Here is a 26,527-nt window from a genome sequence, read left to right as displayed (position 1 = left end):
CTGTCAGATACTATGTCCTTATGGACTCCATGTAACTTTAGCACATTCTTCCGATAAGCCATAGCTAATTGTGCCTTAGTCCATGTATTTTTCATTGGCACAAAGTGAGCTGACTTGGTCAGTCGATCCACTATTACCCATATCATATTGTTACCCTCTTGACTCTTTGGCAAACCCATGATAAAATCCATAGAAATGGATTCCCACTTCCACTCAGGTACCTCTAAAGACTGAGTCTTACCTTGTGGTCGTCGCTGTTCCCCTTTAACTCTCTGGCAAGTCAAACAACGGGCCACAAACTCAGCTGTTTCTTTCTTCATCCCAGGCCACCAGAACGTGTTCTTTAAATCCTTGTACAGCTTGTCACCACCTGGATGTACTGAATATGGTGTACAATGTGCCTCTGTCATGATTGTTTTTCTCAGCACCTCATCATTAGGGACACACCACCTACCATCAAACCTCAAACTACCATCTGTATGAATAGAGAATCGAGACACTGTCCCTTTCTCTACTCCAGCTCTCCACTCAACTATCTTAGGATCCAACGTTTATTTACCTCGAATATCGTCATAAAGATCAGGCTGCACTGTCAAATCTCCCATGGCATCCCCTCTCTGCATTATATGTATCCCAAACCTCCCCACCTCATCTCTCAACCTCATCAAAGATAAAGTTGTACACAAAGAATGTACACTCTTCCTACTCAAAGCATTTGCAACACCATTGGCTTTCCCTTCATGGTAGATAATATCCATGTCATAATCGCCAATCAGCTCCATCCACCTCCTCTGTCTCATGTTCAACTCCTTTTGAGTGAAGATGTACTTGAGACTCTTGTGATCAGAAAATACCTTAAAGGTCTCCCCATAAAGGTAATGTCTCCAAATCTTAAGAGCAAACACCACCACACCCAACTCTAGATCATGTGCAGGATAGTTCTCCTCATAAGGCTTCAATTGCCTATAAGCATAGGCAATCACCTTACCGTTCTGCATCAATACACATTTCAACCCATTCTTTGAGGCATCTGTATAAACCTCAAAGTTCTCGATCCCTTCAGTCAATGCTAAGATAGGAGCCGTGGTCAAACGCTCCTTTAATGTTTGGAACGCCGTCTCACAACTCTCATCCCAACGGAACCTGTTCTCTTTTCTCATCAAAGCTGTCATAGGTCTAGCAATATTGGAGAAATCTTTCACGAACCGTCTGTAGTATCCAAATTAAACCCAAGAAACTCCCGATCTCAGCAACATTCTTTGGTGCTTCCCACTTTGTCACTGCCTCAATATTTGCCGGATCCACAGCTACCCCATCCTTAGAGATCACATGCCCCAGAAAAGCAACTTTCTCTAACCAGAACTCACACTTGGACAGCTTGGCATATAACTCATGCTCCCTCAAGATCTGCAACATAATCCTCAGATGCTCCTCATGCTCCTTCTTAGTCTTGGAGTAGACTAAGATGTCATCGATAAACACCACCACAAACTTGTCCAAAAACTGTCTGAAGATTCAGTTCATCAAATTCATAAACACAGCCGGTGCATTAGATAACCCAAACGGCATTACCACATACTCATAATAGCCATACCTCATGTAGATACCTCATTTCTGCACCTCTCGCAAACCACCCGGTGATGATTGGGCCACATGTTTGTTACGCGGAACGATTTGTGACAGTTTGTAAGTTTATCATCAAGTGATTGCTCAAATACTAATGTCTACCTCTTAGTTGTCATCTACGTGCCGATACGGTCGTTTTGACAGTAATTAGAGTACATTTGGAGTCCGGGCCTAAAACCGTCTTCATTTTCTAATAACCATTAACTCCCGAGTCAGAATATTCTGGAATGTTCCGGATATTTCTATTCCATATTTTATAAATATTTCACAATCTTTATCCTTTGGTAAACAATTTCCCGTAATATTCACATAAGATATTAAGGAAAACCGAATTATTCCGTCCTTCTATAACTCAAACACGGAAATCTTTCTTCCGTAGGAGGAAACCCCTTAGGAATAGACGCAGCAGGTGCTGCGCCTCTTCCAAGAGACGCAGTGACTGCTGCGCCACTTCCCAGGTCCTTTTCTGCGGAATTTTCGTATCTTTTACATATCTTTCCGAGATTCACTTCCAAAGACTCTCCGAAACCCTAATTCCTTCACGTGATTAGTATAAATAGGAGCCTTCGTTCCTCATATTTCTCACGCGAGTGTCCGCCATTCTCTTCTCCCTTTGCATTCTAGACCTTTGTTCTTACTTTTTGGCGTCTACGTGCTTGAACATTCGACCACTTAAGCTCGGATCCTTCTGAGTACCAGCCTCGTTTGCATGACCGACCAATTTGACCAACTCCACATCAATCAACTTAATTAATCTAATCGTTTTCCTCTTACGAGGGCACTTTCGTATTTGCATTATAGTTCGAGTCGAGCATCGCTAATCGATAACTTAGTTCTTCTCGTTTCGTCAAACATGTAAGTCTGAGGGTGTAAATCCTTCTTTTATTATTTTTATTTATCTTTTATATCATCTACTATTGTAAGGTTTATGTCGAAAATACCAATTAAAACCGATTTCTAAAACCGTGCTTTAAAACCTCTTTTTGCGGATTTCCAGAAGACAAACCGTCGAGAAAGGACGCAGCAACTGATGCGCCTCTTCAAAGGAGCGCAGTTCCTGCTGCGCCTCTTCGTGAGGCTGCCGCAGTTCCTGCTTCCTTTCTTCTTCCGTCGTCCTCTGTAATTCGTTCGTCTTTTTATTTGTTTCGTTTGTTTCTTGTTAATTCTTTGACATAATAGCTTATAATCTCACATGTATATTATTTATCATTCATTCACATGTTTAATTCGTCATTAAATTCGACTTAAATCCCTTATAATCTCATATTTGCGGGTTTTCGTCATTAAACTCAATCCGGGTTGTAGGTATTCGATTTGTTCATATCGGGTTTCTGGAATTCGATCCTTGATATATTTTCCATCTGTTATTCATGATATTCGTCGTTAATTTATCATTAATTCGTCATGTTTAGCCTATTTCGTTCACCCATGTCACTAATCAATCATTCATTCATGTAAATAATTCGTTTGCCTCCGTCTCATCCATGTTTTATCGCTTTTATGACCATTAATCATATGCAAATAACCTGTTAATCACTTCTATCCGAGTAAATATATTAATCAATCATTAAATTAACCCAATTAACATTAACGATTTGCAGTTTCGGCTTCACAGCCAGAACTCACCCTTGGAATGACGCAAGAATCGCGTGCCTCTTCCAGAGGGCGATCTCGCTGCGCTGTTCCAGGATGATTTCTGTCTCTGAACTCCGTTGTTTCCTGACCTAGTTTAATTAGCTTACGTATAATTAACTATTATCCGTATTATCACCTTCTGACTCCTTCGTTAATTCTTTTGATTTATTCTTTATTCGTTTTTTCCAAATCATCCGTTTTGAAGGTATTTTCGACATAAATCGCCTAATCCACTGTAATTATTGTAATTTTCGTTATTGTAATTTATAATTATTGTATTTTGTATCATTTGTATATTTTCACATGTAATTGAACATTAAATCCTACCTCAACATTAATTGTTTGCTAATTACGTGTCAACCGACTTAGTTAAATTCACATGTTAGGATTAAAACTAGGATGTTGTATTGCATGCATATAATCGACGATATATCGAGTATAGATGATATCCCTAATCATTAGTAGAGGCCGCTATCGAGGCGGGCGGGATTAGGTGTTCGATCAAAAGAGCTTCCTAATACGTACCCTCACCCCTTACTCCAGATCTCTGTGAACATCCGTGTTCATTGGCATCCACGAGAGTCATTCTAGACATAGAATGCTAAGGGTAAAGATTGCTTAGTCTTCATGTCACTACTTTGTGTCTTGACATGACGCGAGGTATTTGAACGGTTCCAATTTCCCATAAAAATTGGTGGCGACTCCAACAAAAATGCAAACGCTTGTTCTCTTCCTCCCAAGCGCCCCCCTGGGCCCCCCGCTGTCCATAGTTTGGCGACTCCGCTGGGGATAATACACTTACGTGTAGCCAAGGGTGAAACTTGAACAAGGTTATGGAATAGTTTATACAAGACAATTGTCGGTTTTCATAACTCGGTCTTCCTATACCGTTTCATTCGGTCTTCCTAGGCCCAACCCAACCCATTCGACCTATCGTCCCGTCTAAACGGTCCTAATTCTTATTTGGGCCTAAGGATGGATAGCGATTGACGTCATCCATACCATGATGCTTACTCTTGTTTGTATCAAGGGCCTTCACTACTTGAGGAAATGGACTAGGAATCGGCCTTACTCTTGTTTGGTACGAGCCTCTCCACAGACTTCGGGTTTGATGGTTTGGTATGGCAACCCACCCTTTAAACCAAAACCCTTTTAAATGCACTCAACATCCCGTTATAATGCTTGTATAAATGTTTGTACCTTACGTGATCACCATTTATAAACGAAACCATGACGATTTTTGCAAAAATCAAAACCCTTTTTTAATCAAAATTTCGAAAAGGCCATTGGATTTGTGCAAAACCCAGTCAAAACTCTGTCCGTTTGTCGAGTCAAAATTCGGGCCACAAGCCCATTTCAAAACCTCACTTCGAGTCCACTCCTATAACTACACTATAGTTGGCAAGGATACACATTTTCAAAATTTTGTCCTTTCTTCAAAGCTCACTCAACACAAGTGGCACACACCCACTTCACGAGTCAAGAACAATTCTTCTTTTAGCAAGTGTGTTAGAATGGTCGATCGTGTTTTGATTCGTCATCGGTCTCTTATCCATTTTTCAAGATGCCTGGAACCAGCGAAACAAACCTCCACCAACTTCAAGATGGTAATGATCGAATCCTAGCCGCACTAGCTCAAATCCAAGTTACTCAAGACCAAGTGTATGATCGCCTTGACACCATCGAAGGTCGGATCTACGCCGTAGAGGAAAGATTGCCTCCTCATGAAAGTGAAGTAGTAGGTGACTACGCGGATGAATCCAAGGACGAAACTCCTCCCATGGGACTGACTGTAGCTGAGAAAAGACTCCAATACTTAGAGGAGCAATTAATGTACCTTAAAGGGGATGACATTTATAGGGAGAATAATCGTAAGTATGAGGCCGTCAACTCCAAATTGCCAACCAACTTCAATATGACGGATATCCCTAAATTCAGGGGGCACGAAAACCCTTTGAACCACATCCGTGCCTTCAAGGATTACATGTCTATCAAAGGCATCAAACCCGAGATGTTCTTAAGGATCTTTCCTTCATCTCTTGACACCATCCCGAAGCAATGGTTCTACTCTTTAGATCACAAGAAGATCACTACTTGGGAAGATGCCGCGATCGAGTTTGCTAAGCAATACGCGGATAATGCTGAGATCCAAGTCAACATGCGCACGCTAGAGGTTCTTACCCAAAATGACAAAGAAGGATTCACCGACTTCCTAAGTAGGTGGAGGAAGACTAGTACCCAACTAGTTGAACGCCCGTATGAGGCTACCCTTGTGGAGAAGTTCGTGGACAATCTCAAACCCATTTATGCCAACCATTTGAGATACCAAAACATCAAAACTTTCAATGACTTAATCGTACTAGGGACAAGGATTGAAGATGACATCCGTAAAGGGCTCTTGTCCAAAACGGTAGGTCGAGGATATCAAAGCTCAACAAGTCGTTCTTACGGCTCCACTAGCAAGACTGATGAAGTTAACCTTCTCGAGCCATCCAAGAAAAGTACCCCACCGAGGAAATTCACAAACCTTGGGGATACTTACTCCAACGTTCTTAAAAGGTTAATGAAACAAGGCAAACTCCAACCCATAGGACCTACTCCCGAACCTGAAAAGAAATCCAAGTTCTGGGACGAGAACTCATACTGTGAATACCATAGGGGTAAGGGGCATGACACAGAGAAATGCTACAAATTGAAAAATGTGCTTCAAGACATGATTGAAGATGACCGATTACCAATACCGCTAGGAGGTAAACCCAATAACACTCAGAATCCTCTTGGAGTTCTAGTGATTACAAGTGACGAATCTACCTTAGATTGTTCACACCTCATTTCTCCAGTTGAAGATGAAATCCATACAATCGAGAATGAAGGGTTCTACTCTACTATCTCCCCTACCATTTCCGACTTCATCACATGGGCAAGGAGTGTGGATAGACAAGTTTGGGAATTAGAAAATGTGATGACAACTTTACGTGATCCCAACGCAACACCCAAGGAGCATGTGTCACTAATCTTCTCTCAAAACGCTACTATGCAAGAAATAGTCGCCGTGGTTGATAAACTAGTCGACCAAATCGTACGACTAGAAGATGAAATCATGAGAATGAGGGAACTAGCTACAATCAATGCAGTTTGGGCCGATGACGATGAAGACGAGTACCTCATCGAAAACTCCCTAGTCAAGGAAATAGTCCAAAATGGTGAAGACCAAGATGTGGACCACCTAACTCATTCAGGACGTCCATATCAAAGCACTACTCAAAATGGTCCAACCAACGTTGTCATACCAAATGATAACGAAGATGACTCCACTGACCATTTGCTCAAGCAATTACAGAAGACGAAGGCTGATCTTTCAGTCTGGCAATTAGTAGCGAGCTCGTTCCCACATCACCAAGCTTTACTACAAGCTTTGGCCAAACTAAATGTAGCACATAACTCGACACCAGAAGATGTAGTCAACTTGGTCTTCCAAGAATAACCGAAGCTAAGTAATCCTATTACTTTCTCAGACGAAGATTTGCTACCTTTTGGCGCTAGTCACAACTTAGCTCTTTACATCACTGTCATTTGTCTAAAGAAGAACGTGCCAATGACCTTGGTAGATGATGGCTCTGCGGTCAACGTCATACCCCTCAAAACGGCATACAAATTAGGCATGAAAGAGTCGGATTGGACCCCTACCAATCAAGGTGTTCGCGCATATGATGGTATACAACGAAAGGTCGTAGGACTTGCTAACCTAACCATAGCCACAGGGCCAATGGAGCGAAAGGTTAACTTGCAAATAGTGGACATCGAAGCTTCCTTCAACATACTCCTAGGAAGACCTTGGATTCACGCTTCCAAAGCAGTGACATCCACCCTTCATCAAAAGATCAAGATCCCACTAAATGGCAAAGTGGTGACGATCACTTCGTCACTCATCAAAGAAATAATCGAAAAGAAGTCGAACAATCAAGTCCTTGCAGATCCAGTATATGAACTTGGGGGCTTCCAAAGCATAAGCGTCATAGAAAGCGATTTGGCAGCCTTATACTATGATCCCTACTCCAATTTGGTGGTCAACCACATACTCAAATCCCAGGGATACTTCCCTGGAATGTTTTTGAATCCTATTCGAAGAAACACCTTCGCACCATACAAGGAAGGCAACTCAAAGAGAATACCACTTGGACTAGGGTACAAACCCACTAAAGAGGAGGTTCTAGAGATGCTCGCTCAAGTTCAAAACCGTAAGTATGTAGGAGTCCAAATGCGACCCTATCTCTCTACCCTAAATGGGTACTTTGTTAACGAAGCAAGTCTAGAACTCTTTCACGGTTTTCCCGAGCCCTGGCATTATCTCGAGAGGAAGCTATCCGGAATCGAGATCTTTCACGATTGCTACTTCATCCCTCCAGAAACGGTTCCTACCGTCAAAACCCGTCAAGCACCTTACTTAGACGAACAAGCTGTTAGTCTATTGTTCGGAGAAGATCGATTTGTTAAAGCCACGCAGGATGAGATCATTACCATGATACTTCAAGACGATCGCTTCAACCCCACCGCGTTAATCACAGAAACTAACGCGAGTCAGCATAAAGGATGGAGAAAGTCAATCAAGTGGACCAACAATCAAGGAAGACTCTTCAAGCTCACCACTGGAGAAGGAGAGATGTTCAAAGGAGAACCAGAAGACGATGAATTCGAGTCAGAGTCGGAGTCTAGAGAAGTCATTAGGGAGTCTCCTCTTGTCGTCATCCCTATTCCCTCGGTTTCTCCTAGCTTAGCCTCGAGTAGTCACAGTAGTTCGGGAAATGTCCCAACCACTGTCCCTTTGCCGCCACTGACCATGGATCAGATGGCTTCCTTGCTTCAACTTTTCTCAAACTTTAATATGAATAAATCAGGTTCTGCTTACTCTTTGTGTTATCTTGAGTGCAATTCTGTTTACGATGATACTGAGGATGACCAAGACCTAGACTCGATCGAAATACCTCCCTACGTAGCCAAAGAAATACTACAGGAAAGGGAAGGGGGACCAGTAATAGAGGACACTGAACCCATTAATGTAGGAACCGAACTAGAACCCCAAGAACTTAGGATAGGGACTACCTTGAGCTCTACCGAAAGGGCCGATTTCATAGACCTCCTAAACGAGTTCAAAGACGTTTTCGCTTGGTCCTACAAAGACATGCCAGGAATCGACAGGGACATCGCCGAACATAGAATTCCGATTAAGCCAGGTTTCAAACCTGTAAAACAGAAGCTTCGACGAATGAGAACGGAATGGGCTCTCAAAATTAGGGAAGAAGTTGATAAGCAATTCAAAGCCGGGTTCATCAAAGTTTCCGAGTATTCTGACTGGGTAGCCAACATAGTACCTGTACCCAAAAAGGATGGGAGAATCCGCGTTTGTGTTGACTTTTGGGACTTAAACAAAGCAAGTCCTAAAGATGACTTCCCTCTACCACACATCGACATATTGGTGGACAATACTGCAGACCACGCGTTACTATCCTTCATGGATGGGTATGCAGGTTATAATCAAATCAAGATGGCCATAGAAGACATGCATAAGACCGCCTTTGTCATTCAATGGGGAACCTATTGCTATACGGTCATGCCGTTTGGATTGATCAACGCTGGAGCTACGTACCAACGCACCGCAACTACACTCTTACATGACATGATGCACAAAGAAGTTGAGGTATACGTAGACGACATGATTGTCAAATCCAAGGATAGAGAGGGGCATATTGCGAACCTTCGCAAATTTTTCGCAAGGCTACGAAAGTACAACATGAGGCTCAATCCTCCGAAATGCACATTCGGAGTAACGTCTGGCAAACTCCTGGGATACGTTGTTAGCCAACGAGGTATAGAAATAGACCCTTCCAAGATCAAGGCTCTGATCGAAATGCCACAACCTCAAACAGAAAAAGAAGTAAGAGGATTCCTGGGAAAAGTGCAATATATAAGTCGATTCATATCAAAACTCACCATGATTTGTGAGCCTATCTTCAAGAAGCTCAAGAAAACAGACCACACCGTGTGGGATGATGATTGTCAAAAGGCATTTGACCGAATCAAAGAGATATTGGCTAAACCACCAGTTTATATCTCATGCCACCTCAACGAGATCAACCTCTTGGTTTATATCTCACGGTAACCGAAACAGCCATGGATGCCATGCTAGCTCAAACTGTAGGAAGTGAAGAAAGGGCTATCTACTACCTTAGTAAGAAGTTCTTGGAGTACGAGTGCAAATACTCACAACTCGAAAAGACATGGCTCGCTCTTGTGTGGGCAACGAAGAAGCTACGCCATTACATGCTTAGCTACTCCGTCAAAATATACTCCAAAATGGATCCAGTCAAATACCTCTTCGAGAAACCCGTCCTCAACGGACGCCTAGCAAGATGGACTTTGATGCTCTCGGACGATCTCAAATACGTGCCTCCTCGAAAGTAATAAAGGTCGTGCCGTTGCCGAATTCTTCGCAGAAAATCCCATCAATGATGCACAAACAATAGATACCTGGTCATTTCCAGACGAGGATATACTCCAAACTGATGTAGACTCCTGGGACCTTTACTTTGATGGAGCGTCAAACTTTAGAGGATTTGGAATAGGAGTGTTGCTCATTTCTCTTGAAGGTGAGCATACACCAATCTCTGTCAAACTCGACTTCGAGGTGACAAATAACGCTGCAGAATACGAAGCTTGTCTAATTGGACTACAAGCGGCAGTGAGCTTAGGCATTAAGAACCTCCGAGTACATGGGAATTCATCCCTGATCATAAATCAAGTCACGGGATCTTGGAAAATTCGAAGCGAAAGCTTAACACCATACCAAGCTAGAATAGACCAAGTTGCCCAATTCTTTGATCACGTGACATATCTACACCTACCTCGGGAAGAAAATAAATTTGCAGATGCTCTTGCAAAACTCGCATCTTTGATTAATATGCCAGATGACATGGTAGAGATGCCTTTATGCATCGCACGACGGTCAGAGCCAGCTTATGTACACCAAATCACCGATAAAGAGGAAATCGCGCAGGAACCCTGGTTCCAAGCAATCCTAAATTTCAAGCTCAACGGTACTTATCCACCGGATATGGACAAGAGGGGACAACGTGCTATCCGCCTAGTAGCTTCCTAATACGTTCTAATGTAAGGAGAGTTATACAAAAGAACACCTCTTGGTGTAATCCTACGTTGCCTTGATCATTCACAGGCACGAAAGGTGATGGAAGAAGTCCACGATGGAGAATGCGGTCCTCACATGAGTGGGCCCATGATGGCAAAGAAAATCACACGTTTGGGGTATTATTGGACCACAATGGAATCCGATTGCATCAAATATGTAAGACATTGCCGCAATTGCCAAATCTTCGGGAATGTACAACACGTCCCTCCTTCATTGCTCTATACGATGACATCTCCTTGGCCATTTTCTCGCCCGGGAATTGACATAATCGGAAGATAACCCCACTAGAACAGGAGGTCACTGTTTCATCCTAGTGGCGATCGACTATTTCACCAAATGGGTAGAAGCGGCTTCCTACACTAGTCTCACGGCTAAAAATGTGGCAAAGTTCATACAAAATAACATCATCTGTCGATACGGTTACCCACATGAGATCATTAGTGATAATGGATCACATTTCCAGGCTGAGACTGAGCAATTGTTAGCGAAGTAAAAAATTAGGCATCACCACTCTTCGCCCTATAGACCACAGACTAACGGCGCGGTAGAGGCAGCAAACAAGAACGTTGTCACAATTCTCAAGAAAATGATTGACGACTATCGAGATTGGCCAAGCAAGATACCCTTTGCTTTGTGGGGATATCGTACATCTGTTAGGACGCCCACTGGGGCTACTCCTTTATATTTGACCTACGGCATGGAAGCTGTGCAACAAGTCGAGCTAGAGATACCATCCTTGCGTATTCTACTCGAAAGTCAAATCCCAGAAGCCGATTGGAAGAGGGATAGATATGAAGAACTCATCCTCCTGGATGAACGTAGGCTACACGCCTTGCATAATGTCCAAACATATCAAGCACGTATCAAACGAGCTTTCAACAAAAGGGTTAAGCCAAAAAACATCAAGGAAGGAGACTTAGTACTCAAATCGGTTAGAGCTCTTTTACCTGTTGACCCACGGGGAAAATTCAAACCTAATTGGGCCGGACCATTTTTAGTCAAGTCCATACTTCCAGGGGGTGCGGTTAGAATCACAGAACTAGACGGGAATGAGTTTTCCAACCCAACAAACCTTGACCAACTAAAACGGTACTATGCCTAGAATAGGAACAAAAACGCGCCTCGCGTAACCTCACGTGTCGCTCTTGTGGCACTGAATAAACGGCCCCTGGCCAAGCTGAAATAAGCTAATGTCACTTTGCTCTTGCACTTTGACAATTTTGTCGTCCTCATATCATCAAATAAACTAAATTTGCATCTTCAGAGTAAGCAAAAACTCATGCCTATTTTCTAAGTTCATTACAAGCTCTTGCTTAGAACAATTATTCTTTTACATTTACTCGAACTACGCGCAAGGGTTTGATTTCATTTTTAATGAATACGTAGGCAATCCTTCACGGGATACAACCCATTATATTTAAAATGTAAATAGAAGGACATTTGCATTGCATTTGGAATTCGAAAAGAATAATAAATAGAAAATCACAACGGTTTCATAACCATTTAACCTTTTTTATTTCATTCATCTTCTAGTAATAGTACGCTACATAATAAAAATAAAAATAGGCTAGGATTCTCAAAACCCCACCTTTTTATTACAATAATAATAATAATAATAATAAATAATAAATAAAGACTCGAGCTATTCTTCCATCTTCCCTTTGCCCTTGTCATTTTTGTCATATTTCTTGTCACGACCTCAAGCCGGACGCTCTTGCGCGACTTCGGACCTAATCACCAACGGTCTTTCTCGAGGCCTAGACTTACCATTCTTGCCAATCACTATCTCTACGACAGGAGAGGTCTTCGGTTTCTTCGAAGGATGAACGACTCGAAACCCGGCTTCCTCCTCTCCCTCAGTCAGATGCTTCTCCTTCTCTTTTTCCACCTCGCGCACCTTGTAGTCGACGGGCTCGCGCTTCCTCAATCTCTCGCGCTCTTCTGAAGTAGTAGCTTTCCTCAATCGCAGATAAGAATCCGACACCCACAAGGCATTAGCGGAAGAGTTCAAGAACCATACATTTCTTTGAGCCCATTTAATGGCCCACTCCCTTCGGCTCTCTGTAGTAAGCGCCACGGCGGTCTGCGGGACGGTATCAAGCTTCGGGATCGTCTGTTTTAGTCCAACCTGTCTCATCAGCCTTTCCGGGAAGATGCACACCATAAATTCCAAGCCAGGAATGCGCACAGATAGGGTAGGATCCAAAGAAGACACTCCAGTGACAGATTTGAGGTGCCACCATGGTACAACCCACCTAATCAAAGGGCCATCATCACTCTTCAGTTTGTTCTCCCAATAATTGCAGACTCGGGTGAAGTCCACCATGTAAAGCCTGGTCCTCATTGCAATTGAAGGAGCGTGATAAGAAGGAACGTGAACTGGGGGCTCCATCAATCGAAGTCGTTCCATAAGCCAAACCTACCCAAAAGCAGGCATTAGACAAAAAAAAAATCGAAAAAAAAAAACGAAAATCGAAAAAAAAAAAACAAAAAAAAACAAAAAAAAAAGGAAGAAAAAAAAAAGAAAAAGAAAAATACGCGTTCTTTTACCTGCAGAATGACGGGACTTCCCAAATACGGTAGGTCACGGTTGGCTCTCCTATTATCCAAGCCCAAAAGGATCTCTCCTAGACATAAACAAGCTGGGCTCCTGCGCAACTCCATTTGCTCAACAAGGCCCAGAAGACGGGGATCACCTCTCAAGTCTTCATCAACATGCCCTTGGAAGACATACACATGCAACAAGCAAAACCCAAATGCCCTTCGCCTAGCAACATAAGAAACGGTGCGGTCGGCCTTGTTAATGAATCGGTCAATAAAGTCCAACATTCGCACTCCCTTCGAGGTCACTAGACGGTCCACCTCAAGTCTAGTCAACCCAAGCAAGTCTCTAAATTTGCTTTTATACCCTTGCGAGGTAGAAGGAATGGCGACACAAGTGTTCGTGGTCCCACCCACCAATCGCAGCAATTTCTTCAGGAAATGGGCAAATATCGCCTCCAGGGAACGCAAAAACATGGTAATTCGGGTCCCAATAGTCAAGACAAGCATCCAAGAATCGTTTGACAACCTTGATAAGCTTCAAACTCAGCAATGACCCAAGATTATAGGCGCCCATATCATATTTCTCCATGTTGGAAAATTCGTTGGTCCATTCTTTTAAGCGAACCTCCAAAGTATTCATGATGAAGGATTATTTTGAGAGTTTTATGTAATAAGACGAAGAAGATACGGAAGAATTGTGTGAATAAAAGCTCCATCGACGTCTCTATTTATACTAATTTCTGTTTCCAAAAATCCGCCAGAACGGAACCACCTGGGAACAGGCGCAGCACCTGCTGCGCCTCTTCAAAGGGACGCAGCTCGTGCTGCGCCTCTTCCTCAGCTTGACTTCTGTGATTTTCCGCGTTGGATCTTTGTAACAACCCAGTTTCTCTAATGACTTAATTAACGAAAGCGGAAAGAAAGATAAGTCATAAAAATCAGAAAAATTTAAAATCGTCAACTCATAATGAGTTGATTCATAAAACTGGATGTTTAGAACATAAAACAAGGTCTGATATCCGAATTACAAATTAAAGCAAGGTCCGACTTTAATAAAAGTTTGCTACATAAACTCATGAAAGATCAACATAAGATGTTTTATTCTCTCGACAGTCCCCTCCTAAGTCCAAGTCTTCAAGATCCATGTTACCTGAAACATCATTAAAATAAAACTGCCCCACTTAGTGGGAGTAACCTAACCGTCCTCTATCAACGGCCTCTTATCATGGAGAATATTAGTAATGCAATTAGGCGGTCAAACATTCAACTCCAGTCACATTACAACATCGACATGCACACATGTGATATGTACATGAAGTAACACATTGGTTCATATTGGCATATGACATAATAAATGTGTGAATATAACGACATTGTTCAACAACATGTTATATAAATCAACATATAGTAAATCCAAGTAGATATTATACGGATAAAAACTTGTAGTCATTTCTTTTTAAAAAAATTATTTTCTTCATAAAAAGCACGAGACGTGACTACTAATGTCACACGCATACTCACGGCTTGCATCTCACCTTGAGTACGAGTGGGAGCATCAATCCCGTCGATCATATCGATACTAGGAGGTTTACATCTCACCCCTAGTGCTCAATAAGACCGGACGACTAAATTGACTTGGTTTAGCAACCAGAATAGTGGGGAAGAACAGACGGCTAATGAATGGACTCAGAGGTCCCATTTAAGTGACATGTCCCATACACTTCGAGGCACCAAGACAATCATAACTGTCAAGGTCTGCACACGATCGCAACCGTGAAATAATATTTGCCAAGATATCTCAAAGGTAGTAAAGCCGATCAAGCTCCCGTCAATATATGCGCATATACCCACTCCACACTTCTTGGAACACGCAGCTCCTCGGTGGCGGTGGTCGACTACTATCCTAACGACAATCCCTCCACACGCAGCTTCGGATATGTCAGTCTGTCATACTTGTATAGCATAAGCTCTCTAAGCATTCTTCCGACACGTCGATCCCTAAAACTTACCAAGGTAGCGCCCAACATATAGCACGAAAGACTCACATGTGTCTCATAGAGACGATGATACATCGATATGCGGACCATCCCAACATATCGACAACACATCGGCACTTGGCTCAGAGGTCCCATTCAAGGGGCATACCCAAGATAACCGGAAAATAGCATACCGATTCAGAGGTCCCATTTAAGTGGCATGTTCGGCACTAGGATAACATGGCGGTAAAATGATACCTGACTTCTGGACTCCGCATGCCCTAGTCCAAGCTGTAGAAAACGCTTTTACCCCATGAGAATTTCATGGGTATTAATCTTAACCGAGTAGTGTATTTGAGATTTGGAACATCTTATTCAAGTAATATATTAGAAAGTATTCCTTATTTCTAATTCGTTATTCAAGGATTGGAATTACTAGATATATTATTTTCAAGTATAAATTTACTTTGACTTAGTAACTCTTGACTAATTAATTAGTCAATGGTTAACCAAGGTCGTCATAGTCAACTCACAGCTTAACTAATATTTTAATTAGTCAAGGCATGACTAGAGACAAGTCCTTAAGTTTTATTTAATATTCAAATAAGGTCCTTATAAATATTATATTGATTTACTTAAAATTTGAAGGTGAAGACAAGTATTTTAAAATAAAACCTTCAAAGGCATTTGAGTCTAAAAATTTAATAATTTCATTAAAATTGCTAAGAATCACTTTTACACTTGTTAAGATCTTTAAAGGCTGTTTCTAAAACGGTTTTTTAGAATAAAATTTACTTAAACTCTTAAAACAGTTATTAAAATAACTAAGCAAGGTAGTTTTAGTTCAAAACTGAATAATTTAATATAATTATTTTAATAAGGTATTTGTATATTCTCCTTGCTGTATTACACTTGAATAAAACTTTATTTTTATAAAGTAGCTTCACCAAATAAATTTAAGATATTAAAATCGTATTAGACCATAGAGCGGCCTTTTTGTTTATTTTCGAAAAGGGTCCTAAACTAAGTATTTTCTTACATGATTTTGCCAGGTTATTCCTCATAATATAATGGAACTCCTGTAATTTGTTTATGATTTTTAAAAGGGTACATAAATTACTGAATTTCGTACATTATTCAGGCTTGTAGGAATTTTATAAAATAAAATAAAAATCGTATCGATGCAAGGTCTGCGCCTAAAAATCCTATAAATCAGAAGGTAAAACATATAAAAATTTCAACTCTATATCATGCATGAAACGAAATTAGTGCAAATAAGAAGTTTCATCATTTTTCATACGAGTTAGCATATGCATACAAATTTTCATTTTGACTTTGTTTTAGTGGATCCAACATGTGAGTGCATATAAAAAGAATTATTCAAAGGTATATTTCTCATGTGAGGTGATGACACAATTATTAAGCTTATAGACATGATTGGCACATTGTCAATTTCCACATAATAATTTATTTAAGTGATTTATTTAAGGTGGACAACAACATGCATGTAACAAGCAATATTATGTCGCACTAAAAATATATATATGACACTAGTTAGAAAGACTTATCCTACCAAGATATGTCTATTTGCCTCCTGACTAAATTACTAGTATTCTACAATTACGAGGCAGAGGGTTAGGTTAGGTTACCTTAAAGGTTGTCCGGGTCTTGAATGTAATGAAAGATGCTTAGATCAACAGGCTCTTCCTCTTCCTCCTCTAATTTGATTCCATGATAACAACAAAATAACAAACAAGTTAGTAATAAATTATCTACTTAATTAATCTAGTAATTATAATCGAGGAAGAGTTAGGAAAGAAAAAGGGAATGAAAAGTATACAAGTTTTAACTTAGGCTTTGTGGGATACAGAAGATGTGAGTATGCAACTAAGTGGAGCAAGGTGAGAACTTAGGTGCTTTAAATAGGATGTCAAAATACTCACTCCATGTGTATAAGTTCACGGATCATTTGCATGCTAGTGGAAACCATCACAAAGGACAATGGTCATGGTTTGTGTAAGAGTGAGGTCTAGTCCATGCACAAGGGTGAAGAAAGAAACAAAAGCTCATGAAGGATTAGACTCCTCATAAGAATGGATGTATTAGGGTGGAAGAAATAGTCACAAGCTGCTGCCATTTCTTAAATATGGGAGGTAAAAAACAAAACCTTTGTTTGTTTGCAAGGTCATCATAGAATTGATTATGAACACCATGATTTTATGAAGGCTCTTTGCACAACCGAGCAGGTTTGAGATTTTGAAGTTGTTAATGGCTAATGAAAATATTACCATGGTGTCGGGCTCGGAAAAATAATAAATTTAGGCTTTTGTTTCACCTCAATCGGAGTCCGGATGAGTAAATAGGGGCCAAAATATGAAGATGCATTAAAGTTACGCGCGAGTGAAATGTCGTAACTTATATAATGATTGTTTCGAAGGCTAAAAAGGTATTGAAAGAAATTTCAAGTTTCTCTTCTAAGATTATAATATCGTAATTAATTATGTAAATATGCGATTAAAAACACGGGGTGTTACAGTACATCCCCCTTAAAAGAATTTCGTCCTCGAAATTCACGATAACCATAGAGGTGCAACCTACCTAATCAAAAAGTTCGGGGTATCTTTCGCGCATGGACTCTTCGGTCTCCCAAGTAGCATGGTCGAGGTTTTGACTTAGCCATCGAACTTTGACCAAAGGTACCGACTTCCTCCTGAGTGTCTTGGTCTCTCGGGCCAGAATCTCCACCGGTCTTTCAGAGTAAAGAAGGTAGGGTTCGATAGCGACTACATCAGGTGTAAGGACATGTGATGGATCGCTTCTATACTTCCGTAGTTGGGACACGTGGAACACGTTATGCACCTTTGATAGGTTTGGTGGTAGTGCTAAACGATAGGCCACTTTGCCAACTCTCTCCAAGATTTCGTATGGTCCGATGTACTTTGGGCCGAGCTTCCCTTTTAGGCCAAATCGTCTTACTCCTTTCATTGGTGATACCTTTAGGAAAACATGATCTTCCACGGCAAACTCGATTGGTCTTCGGTGTTCATTGGCGTAGGCTTTCTGTCGATCTTGCGCTGCTTGGAGTCTTTCTCGGATAATCTTAATCTGTTCAATCTGGTCTTGAATAGTCTGAGGTCCTAGTGTCAGATGATCGCTGGCGTCATCCCAGCATACTGGACTTCGACACTTTCTTCCGTAAAGTGCTTCGAAAGGTGCACAACCCAAACTCGCATGGTGACTGTTGTTGTAGGAGAACTCTATCAAGGGTAGCTGTTTTTCCCAACTGTCATTAAATTCTAGGACACATGCCCTCAGCATATCTTCTAGCGTTTGGATTGTCCTCTCCGTTTGTCCGTCTGTTTGAGGATGGAATGCGGTGCACAAGTTGAGTTTACTCCCCATGCATTCCCCGTAGTCTTCCCCCAGTGAAGTGTGAAACAAAACGAGGATCTCTGTCAGATACGATGTCCTTTGGCACTCCATGTAGTCGAATGATCTCCTTCAGGTAAGATTTTGCCAGTTCCTCCATGCTCCAAGTCTCTCGTATCGGAATGAAGTGTGCCACCTTTATCAATCTATCGACAACCACCCAAATCGCATCCTTGTTGCTTTGGGTTCGTGGTAGTCCCATTACAAAATCCATGGAGATGGAATCCCACTTCCTCACTGGAATGTCCAAGGGTTGTAGTAGGCCTCCAGATCTTTGGTGTTCGAACTTCACCTTCTGGCAAATGAGGCATTTGGCAACATATTCTGCCACATCCCTCTTCATCCCATGCCACCAATATTGTAGCTTCAAATCCTTGTACATCTTATCAGATCCTGGGTGAATGGAATATCTCGAATTGTGTGCTTCCCACAAGATCTTCTTGCGAATGGCTTCATAATGAGGCACACACCACCTTCCTTTAAATCTCAAGCTCCCATCTGGATATATTTCGAATCCTTCGGATCTTCCCTGTGGTATACCTTCTCTGATCTTTACTAACTCTGGATCTTCCCATTGTAGAGCTCTAACTTCATGATACAAATCGGGTTCAGCAGCCATAGCATTTAAGGTTAACTTTCCTTTATTCACAACCTCAACTTCCAACTTCTCTAAGTCTCGTACTATCCCGTGAGCTGTCTTCCTACTCAGGGCATCGGCGACGACATTTGCCTTCCCTTCATGGTATTGCAACTCAATGTCGTAGTCCTTGATGAGTTCTAACCACCTCCTCTGTCTCATGTTTAACTCCTTCTGGGTGAAAATATACTTGAGGCTCTTGTGGTCCGTGTAGAAGTTACATCTAACTCCATATAAATAATGCCTCCAAATCTTCAAGGCAAAAACTACAGCTGCTAGCTCCAGGTCATGAGTTGGATAATTTTTCTCATGCACCTTCAACTGTCGAGACGCATAAGCAATCACTTTCCCTTTCTGCATTAGCACACATCCTAGACCATTTAAGGATGCGTCGCTGTAGACGTCGTACTCTTCTCCATCGGTTGGTAAAGTTAGGATTGGGGCTGAGGTGAGTCGGGCTTTTAGCTCCTGGAAGGCCTTCTCACACTCTTCGGTCCAAATGTACTTAGACTCCTTCTGCAAAAGTTTGGTCATAGGTCTCGCGATCTTTGAAAAGTCTTGGACAAATCTTCGGTAGTAGCCTCCTAAACCCAAGAAACTTCGGACTTCAGAGACATTCTTTGGGGATTGCCATTCTTCCACGGCCTTGATCTTGGCGGGGTCTACTTTTACTCCCTGATTTGTTATGATATGTCCCAGAAATGCCACTTCCTTCAGCCAAAACTCACACTTGGATAGTTTTGCATACCACTTTTGTTGTCGCAGCTTGTCGAGAACTGCGCGAAGATGAACCTCGTGTTCGAACATAGTTTTAGAGTATATTAAGATGTCATCGATAAAGACAACGACACACTTATCTAGGTACTCTCTAAACGTGCGATTCATCTGATCCATGAACACTGCTGGTGCGTTGGTCAAACCAAAAGGCATTACGTTAAACTCATAGTGACCATATCTGGTTCTGAAAGCTGTCTTCGGAATATCCTCTTCTCTTACTGGAATTTGATGATAACCAGATCTGAGATCGATCTTGGAGAATACTCCCGCTCCTTTCAATTGGTCGAAAAGATCATCGATACGTGGTAAAGGGTATCGGTTCTTAATGGTGACCTTGTTCAAGTCGCGATAGTCGATACACATCCTCATACTCCCATCTTTCTTCTTCACAAATAGCACTGGTGCTCCCCATGGTGATGCACTTGGTCGGATGAAACCCTTTTCGATGAGCTCCCCTAGTTGAATCTTCAACTCTTGCAACTCTTTTGGGGCCATACGATATGGTGACTTTGAAATCGGTGCAGTGCCTGGCACTAAGTCGATTGAGAACTCTACATCGCGCTCTGGTTGTATTCCTGGTAATTCCTCGGGAAATACCTCAGGAAATTCCCGGACTACGGGTATGTCCTCGATCCTGAGCTTTTCCCCTCCTATGGAATTTATGTTGCACAAGAAGGTATGTTCTCCTTTACGCATCTGGCTCGCTAGCTTCATAGCGTTGATGACCTTAACTCGAGTGTTCGGTATGTAACCTCTATAAGTTACTCTTGCTCCGAGCGAGTTCCTTAGTGAAATCTTTTGGTCTCTACACTCAAACTTGGCGTGGTACTTTGCTAGCCAATCCATTCCCAAAATGATGTCGAAACCAGGTAGGTCGAGGCTGATGAGGTTAGCCGAAAAGGTCGAACCAAGGATAATAACAGGAACGCCTCGGTACCTCGCCTTGCAGTTTAAGGTCTGACCGTTAGGAATCACAATGGATGCATGGATTGCTTCGGGATTTGGAAGTTTAGCCTTAGCTACGAAGGTTGGTGATACATGTGATAGAGATGCTCCTGTGTCGAACAATATGAAAGCCATACAAGAATTAACCAGAAATTTACCAGTGATTGTATCGGCTTGTTCCTCTTCTCCACCATCGATCATCATGTAAGCCCTTCCCTGAATCAGTGGGGTTCCCGTCTTCTTGGGACAGACGTAAGACTTGTGACCTTCCTCTTTACAGAAAAAGCAGATGATGGGTTTCCCGTTACACTGTTTGCCAGGGTGCGGAGCCTGTTTGCATAGATAACACTTTGAAGTTGAGCCCTGGGTGTCATCATTACCGGTATTGCCCTTGGGAAAGATCTTGTTTGATAAGTTAGACTGAAATTTCCTTGCAAAAGGTTTTGACTTTTGGTGAAAAGATTTTTGATGACGAGGTTTCTGATAAAGGGGTTTCTGATAGAGAGGTCTTTGGTAAAGGGGTTTCTGAATAAAACTGTTATGGGACACTGTGGGGGTAAAGGTTTTCTTCTTCTTCTTGTCCGCATTTTGGATGGCAGCAAAAATGGCCATGGCTTTCTCGTGAGGCGCTTGGAAAGTTGGGAAGTCCCGCCCACCATCAATCAAGGTTCAAATGGGCTCCATTTGACGCACATACTTGATTGATGAGGTCTCCTCATCCGTACCCGATCTCTTGCGAACTTGGAGAGTTCATCAAACTTGCGAGTGTACTCAGTAAGAGTCATAGCTCCAATCTCTAGGTTGTGGAACTCCTGTTCCTTTTGATGCTTCATAGATGGAGGATAGTATTTCTTCTCGAGGCTGGCTCTGAACTCGTTCCATCCGTATCCAGGGGTTGTCTTGAAAGCTTCTTGAGCGATTGTCCACCAATCGTTCGCGGCTCCTTTGAGGTAGTAGGATACTATCTCAATCTTTTCCTCTTCGGGAGTGTGGCTTAGCCTCAGCAGTTTCTCCATTTCCGCTAGCCAATTTGCAAGATCATTAGGATCGTCGGAGCCATAGTAAGATGGAGGTCGATGCTTTGAGAACTGATCGAAAGCGGAGGGATGGTGTTGGTGTTGGTTAAGCCTTGCCTTAAGTTTGGTTGTTCAAGAGCTGCGTGATTGTTACTTGTGATGCAGCTAGTTGAGCAGCCATCTGAGTCATAGCCTCCTCATATCCTTGTCTCCGTAAGTCCTCTTGGGGATTTCCGTTTCCATTCCCGTTGCTTCTTGTTACTATCATCTGCTCGAGGTGTGGTATCATCAGCACAAGTAAAAGAAAATACATGCACAAACCAGAAGTGAGACAAAAGTAGAACAAAACAAGAAGAACAAAAACGAATTCATTGTTAACTTCCTTGTTACAAGGTAACACTAAGTAGCTTCATTAGGTGGCGGTTACAAAGAAATCTATAACTAGCATAAAAAAACGCAGTTAAACCTACGGTAGACTGAGCTAGGGTTTAGGTGTCCTAGTCTCTATCTAGTACAGGAATCTTGCTCCCTTCTCGATTGCTCTGGCACAGGCATTGAGTGCTAACTTGAACTCATACCAATCATAGTAATGGTTCTCTTGGTCTCCTCTAGCTAAGATGCGGTTCCACCATAATTCTGCCTTCCCTATCAGCTTGGTGGTGGCGAACTCTACCTTCCAGTCGGGTGGTACATTATATTCCTTAAATCTCCATTCACAAACTCTGATAAAGTTTGGGTAGTCTGGCCTCTCGAAGAAGAAAATTGGGCCATTGCCACAGAAGTTTGCTCGAGCATTGTCCTTTTTCTTTGTAGCATCTTCTAGCTTGGGGTTTCTCTCCCGGCGAGTGAAGTGAAAATTATTGGCCTCATCTTCCCAGTCAGTAGTCCGATTTTGGTGTGCCGATTTAATCCTTCTTCTCTTGTTAGGGTGATCCCTAAGCCACTTCTTGAATCTCTTCTTCCTTTCTACTTCTGCAATTTCTTCCTTGGTCATTTCCATGGGCCTCTTACTTGATCTCACCATCTTGATGAAAAACGGCGGTATTCCTAGGTTGGGGTCCGTTCTAAGATGCTAGCTAGGGATAGCGCGTATACATGCTAAGTTAGATAGTTAATCAGACAATTTAAGCAAGTAATCAACACAGATCATGCAGAAGGTAGCACAAACATTAATCCTTATGACGGTTAGGATCTTTCAGGTAGTTCTACCCTCCCAACCATATATCCTCGCTTATTATACATCGTAAGGGTTAGCTAGTGATTCTCTCATTTTAGTGATCTAAGAGTTCTAGTTATTACATCTTATTTTACCCTAAAGTCATGAGTCCCGGATGCTTCCTCGATAGGTGAAATAATAATGTATCGCACAATTACTATTCACGGTCTCAAGGTCGCTCTGATACCAACTGTAACAACCCAGTTTCTCTAATGACTTAATTAACGAAAGCGGAAAGAAAGATAAGTCATAAAAATCAGTAAAATTTAAAACCGTCAACTCATAATGAGTTGATTCATAAAACTGGATGTTTAGAACATAAAACAAGGTCTGATATCCGAATTACAAATTAAAGCAAGGTCCGACTTTAATAAAAGTTTGCTACATAAACTCATGAAAGATCAACATAAGATGTTTTATTCTCTCGACAGTCCCCTCCTAAGTCCAAGTCTTCAAGATCCATGTTACCTGAAACATCATTAAAATAAAACTGCCCCACTTAGTGGGAGTAACCTAACCGTCCTCTATCAACGGCCTCTTATCATGGAGAATATTTGTAATGCAATTAGGCGGTCAAACATTCAACTCCAGTCACATTACAACATCGACATGCACACATGTGATATGTACATGAAGTAACACATTGGTTCATATTGGCATATGACATAATAAATGTGTGAATATAACGACATTGTTCAACAACATGTTATATAAATCAACATATAGTAAATCCAAGTAGATATTATACGGATAAAAACTTGTAGTCATTTCTTTTTAAAAAATTTATTTTCTTCATAAAAAGCACGGGACGTGACTACTAATGTCACACGCATACTCACGGCTTGCATCTCACCTTGAGTACGAGTGGGAGCATCAATCCCGTCGATCATATCGATACTAGGAGGTTTACATCTCACCCCTAGTGCTCAATAGGACCGGACGACTAAATTGACTTGGTTTAGCAACCAGAATCGTGGGGAAGAACAGACGGCTAATGAATGGACTCAGAGGTCCCATTTAAGTGACATGTCCCATACACTTCGAGGCACCAAGACAATCATAATCACAAGGTCCGCACACGATCGCAACCGTGAAATAATATTTGCCAAGATATCCGAAAGGTAGTAAAGCCGATCAAGCTCACAATATATGCGCATATACCCACTCCACACTTCTTGGAACACGCACTCCTCGGTGGCGGGTCGACTACTATCCTAATGACAATCCCTCCACACGCAGCTTCGGGATATGCTGTCCGTACTTGTATAGCATAAGCTCTCTAAGCATTCTTCCGACACGTCGATCCCTAAAACTTACCAAGGTAGCGCCCAACATATAGCGCGAAAGACTCACATGTGTCTCATAGAGACGATGATACATCGATATGCGGACCATCCCAACATATCGACAACACAGCGGCACTTGGCTCAGAGGTCCCATTCAAGGGGCATACTAAGATAACCGGAAAATAGCATACCGATTCAGAGGTCCTATTTAAGTGGCATGTTCGGCAGCTAGGGTAACATGGCGGTAAAATGATACCGGACTTACAGACTCCCGCAGGCCCTAGTCCAAGCTGTAGAAAACGCTTTTACCCCATGAGAATTTCATGGGTATTAATCTTAACCGAGTAGTGTATTTGAGATTTGGAACATCTTATTCAAGTAATATATTAGAAAGTATTCCTTATTTCTAATTCGTTATTCAAGGATTGGAATTACTAGATATATTATTTTCAAGTATAAATTTACTTTGACTTAGTAACTCTTGACTAATTAATTAGTCAATGGTTAACCAAGGTCGTCATAGTCAACTCACAGCTTAACTAATATTTTAATTAGTCAAGGCATGACTAGAGACAAGTCCTTAAGTTTTATTTAATATTCAAATAAGGTCCTTATAAATATTATATTGATTTACTTAAAATTTGAAGGTGAAGACAAGTATTTTAAAATAAAACCTTCAAAGGCATTTGAGTCTAAAAATTTAATAATTTCATCAAAATTGCTAAGAATCACTTTTACACTTGTTAAGATCTTTAAAGGTTGTTTCTAAAACGGTTTTTAGAATAAAATTTACTTAAACTCTTAAAACAGTTATTAAAATAACTAAGCAAGGTAGTTTTAGTTCAAAACTGAATAATTTAATATAATTATTTTAATAAGGTATTTGTATATTCTCCTTGCTGTATTACACTTGAATAAAACTTTATTTTTATAAAGTAGCTTCACCAAATAAATTTAAGATATTAAAATCGTATTAGACCATAGAGCGGCCTTTTTGTTTATTTTCGAAAAGGGTCCTAAACTAAGTATTTTCTTACAAGATTTTGCCAGGTTATTCCTCATAATATAATGGAACTCCTGTAATGTTTTTATGATTTTTAAAAGGGTACATAAATTACTGAATTTCGTACATTATTCAGGCTTGTAGGAATTTTATAAAATAAAATAAAATCGTATCGATGCAAGGTCTGCGCCTAAAAATCCTATAAATCAGAAGGTAAATCATATAAAAATTTCAACTCTATATCATGCATGAAACGAAATTAGTGCAAATAAGAAGTTTCATCATTTTTCATACGAGTTAGCATATGCATACAAATTTTCATTTTGACTTTGTTTTAGTGGATCCAACATGTGAGTGCATATAAAAAGAATTATTCAAAGGTATATTTCTCATGTGAGGTGATGACACAATTATTAAGCTTATAGACATGATTGGCACATTGTCAATTTCCACATAATAATTTATTTAAGTGATTTATTTAAGGTGGACAACAACATGCATGTAACAAGCAATATTATGTCGCACTAAAAATACATATATGACACTAGTTAGAAAGACTTATCCTACCAAGATATGTCTATTTGCCTCCTGACTAAATTACTAGTATTCTACAATTACGAGGCAGAGGGTTAGGTTAGGTTACCTTAAAGGTTGTCCGGGTCTTGAATATAATGAAAGATGCTTAGATCAACAAGCTCTTCCTCTTCCTCCTCTAATTTGATTCCATGATAACAACAAAATAACAAACAAGTTAGTAATAAATTATCTACTTAATTAATCTAGTAATTATAATCGAGGAAGAGTTAGGAAAGAAAAAGGGAATGAAAAGTATACAAGTTTTAACTTAGGCGTTGTGGGATACGGCAGATGTGAGTATGCAACTAAGTGGAGCAAGGTGAGAACTTAGGTGCTTTAAATAGGATGTCAAAATACTCACTCCATGTGTATAAGTTCACGGATCATTTGCATGCTAGTGGAAACCATCACAAAGGACAATGGTCATGGTTTGTGTAAGAGTGAGGTCTAGTCCATGCACAAGGGTGAAGAAAGAAACAAAAGCTCATGAAGGATTAGACTCCTCATAAGAATGGATGTATTAGGGTGGAAGAAATAGTCACAAGCTGCTGCCATTTCTTAAATATGGGAGTTAAAAAACAAAACCTTTGTTTGTTTGCAAGGTCATCATAGAATTGATTATGAACACCATGATTTTATGAAGGCTCATTGCACAACCGA

General features: G+C 41.0%; 1 protein-coding gene and 1 long non-coding RNA gene across 2 annotated transcripts; both read right to left on the bottom strand.

Annotated features, from left to right (window-relative positions):
* Positions 1-17,580: 17,580 nt before the first annotated feature.
* LOC141618065 (uncharacterized) lies at positions 17,581-21,382 on the bottom strand. The gene is made up of 3 exons (XM_074435186.1): positions 20,263-21,382; positions 19,142-20,034; positions 17,581-18,384 (listed from the first exon to the last, which is right to left on the bottom strand). Exons 1-3 carry the CDS (start codon positions 21,380-21,382, stop codon positions 17,581-17,583), a joined length of 2,817 nt encoding a protein of 938 aa, XP_074291287.1.
* Positions 21,383-23,245: 1,863 nt separating this feature from the next.
* Positions 23,246-26,158, bottom strand: LOC141621539 (uncharacterized). The gene is made up of 3 exons (XR_012532428.1): positions 26,126-26,158; positions 25,935-26,003; positions 23,246-23,470 (listed from the first exon to the last, which is right to left on the bottom strand). It is a non-coding gene; the product is annotated as an uncharacterized LOC141621539 (long non-coding RNA).
* Between the last annotated feature and the right edge of the window lie 369 nt (positions 26,159-26,527).

This window comes from Silene latifolia, chromosome X (assembly GCF_048544455.1).
Source record: "Silene latifolia isolate original U9 population chromosome X, ASM4854445v1, whole genome shotgun sequence".
In the NCBI taxonomy this organism is placed as follows: Eukaryota; Viridiplantae; Streptophyta; class Magnoliopsida; order Caryophyllales; family Caryophyllaceae; genus Silene; species Silene latifolia.
This window is presented reverse-complemented; position numbering and strand designations above follow the sequence as displayed.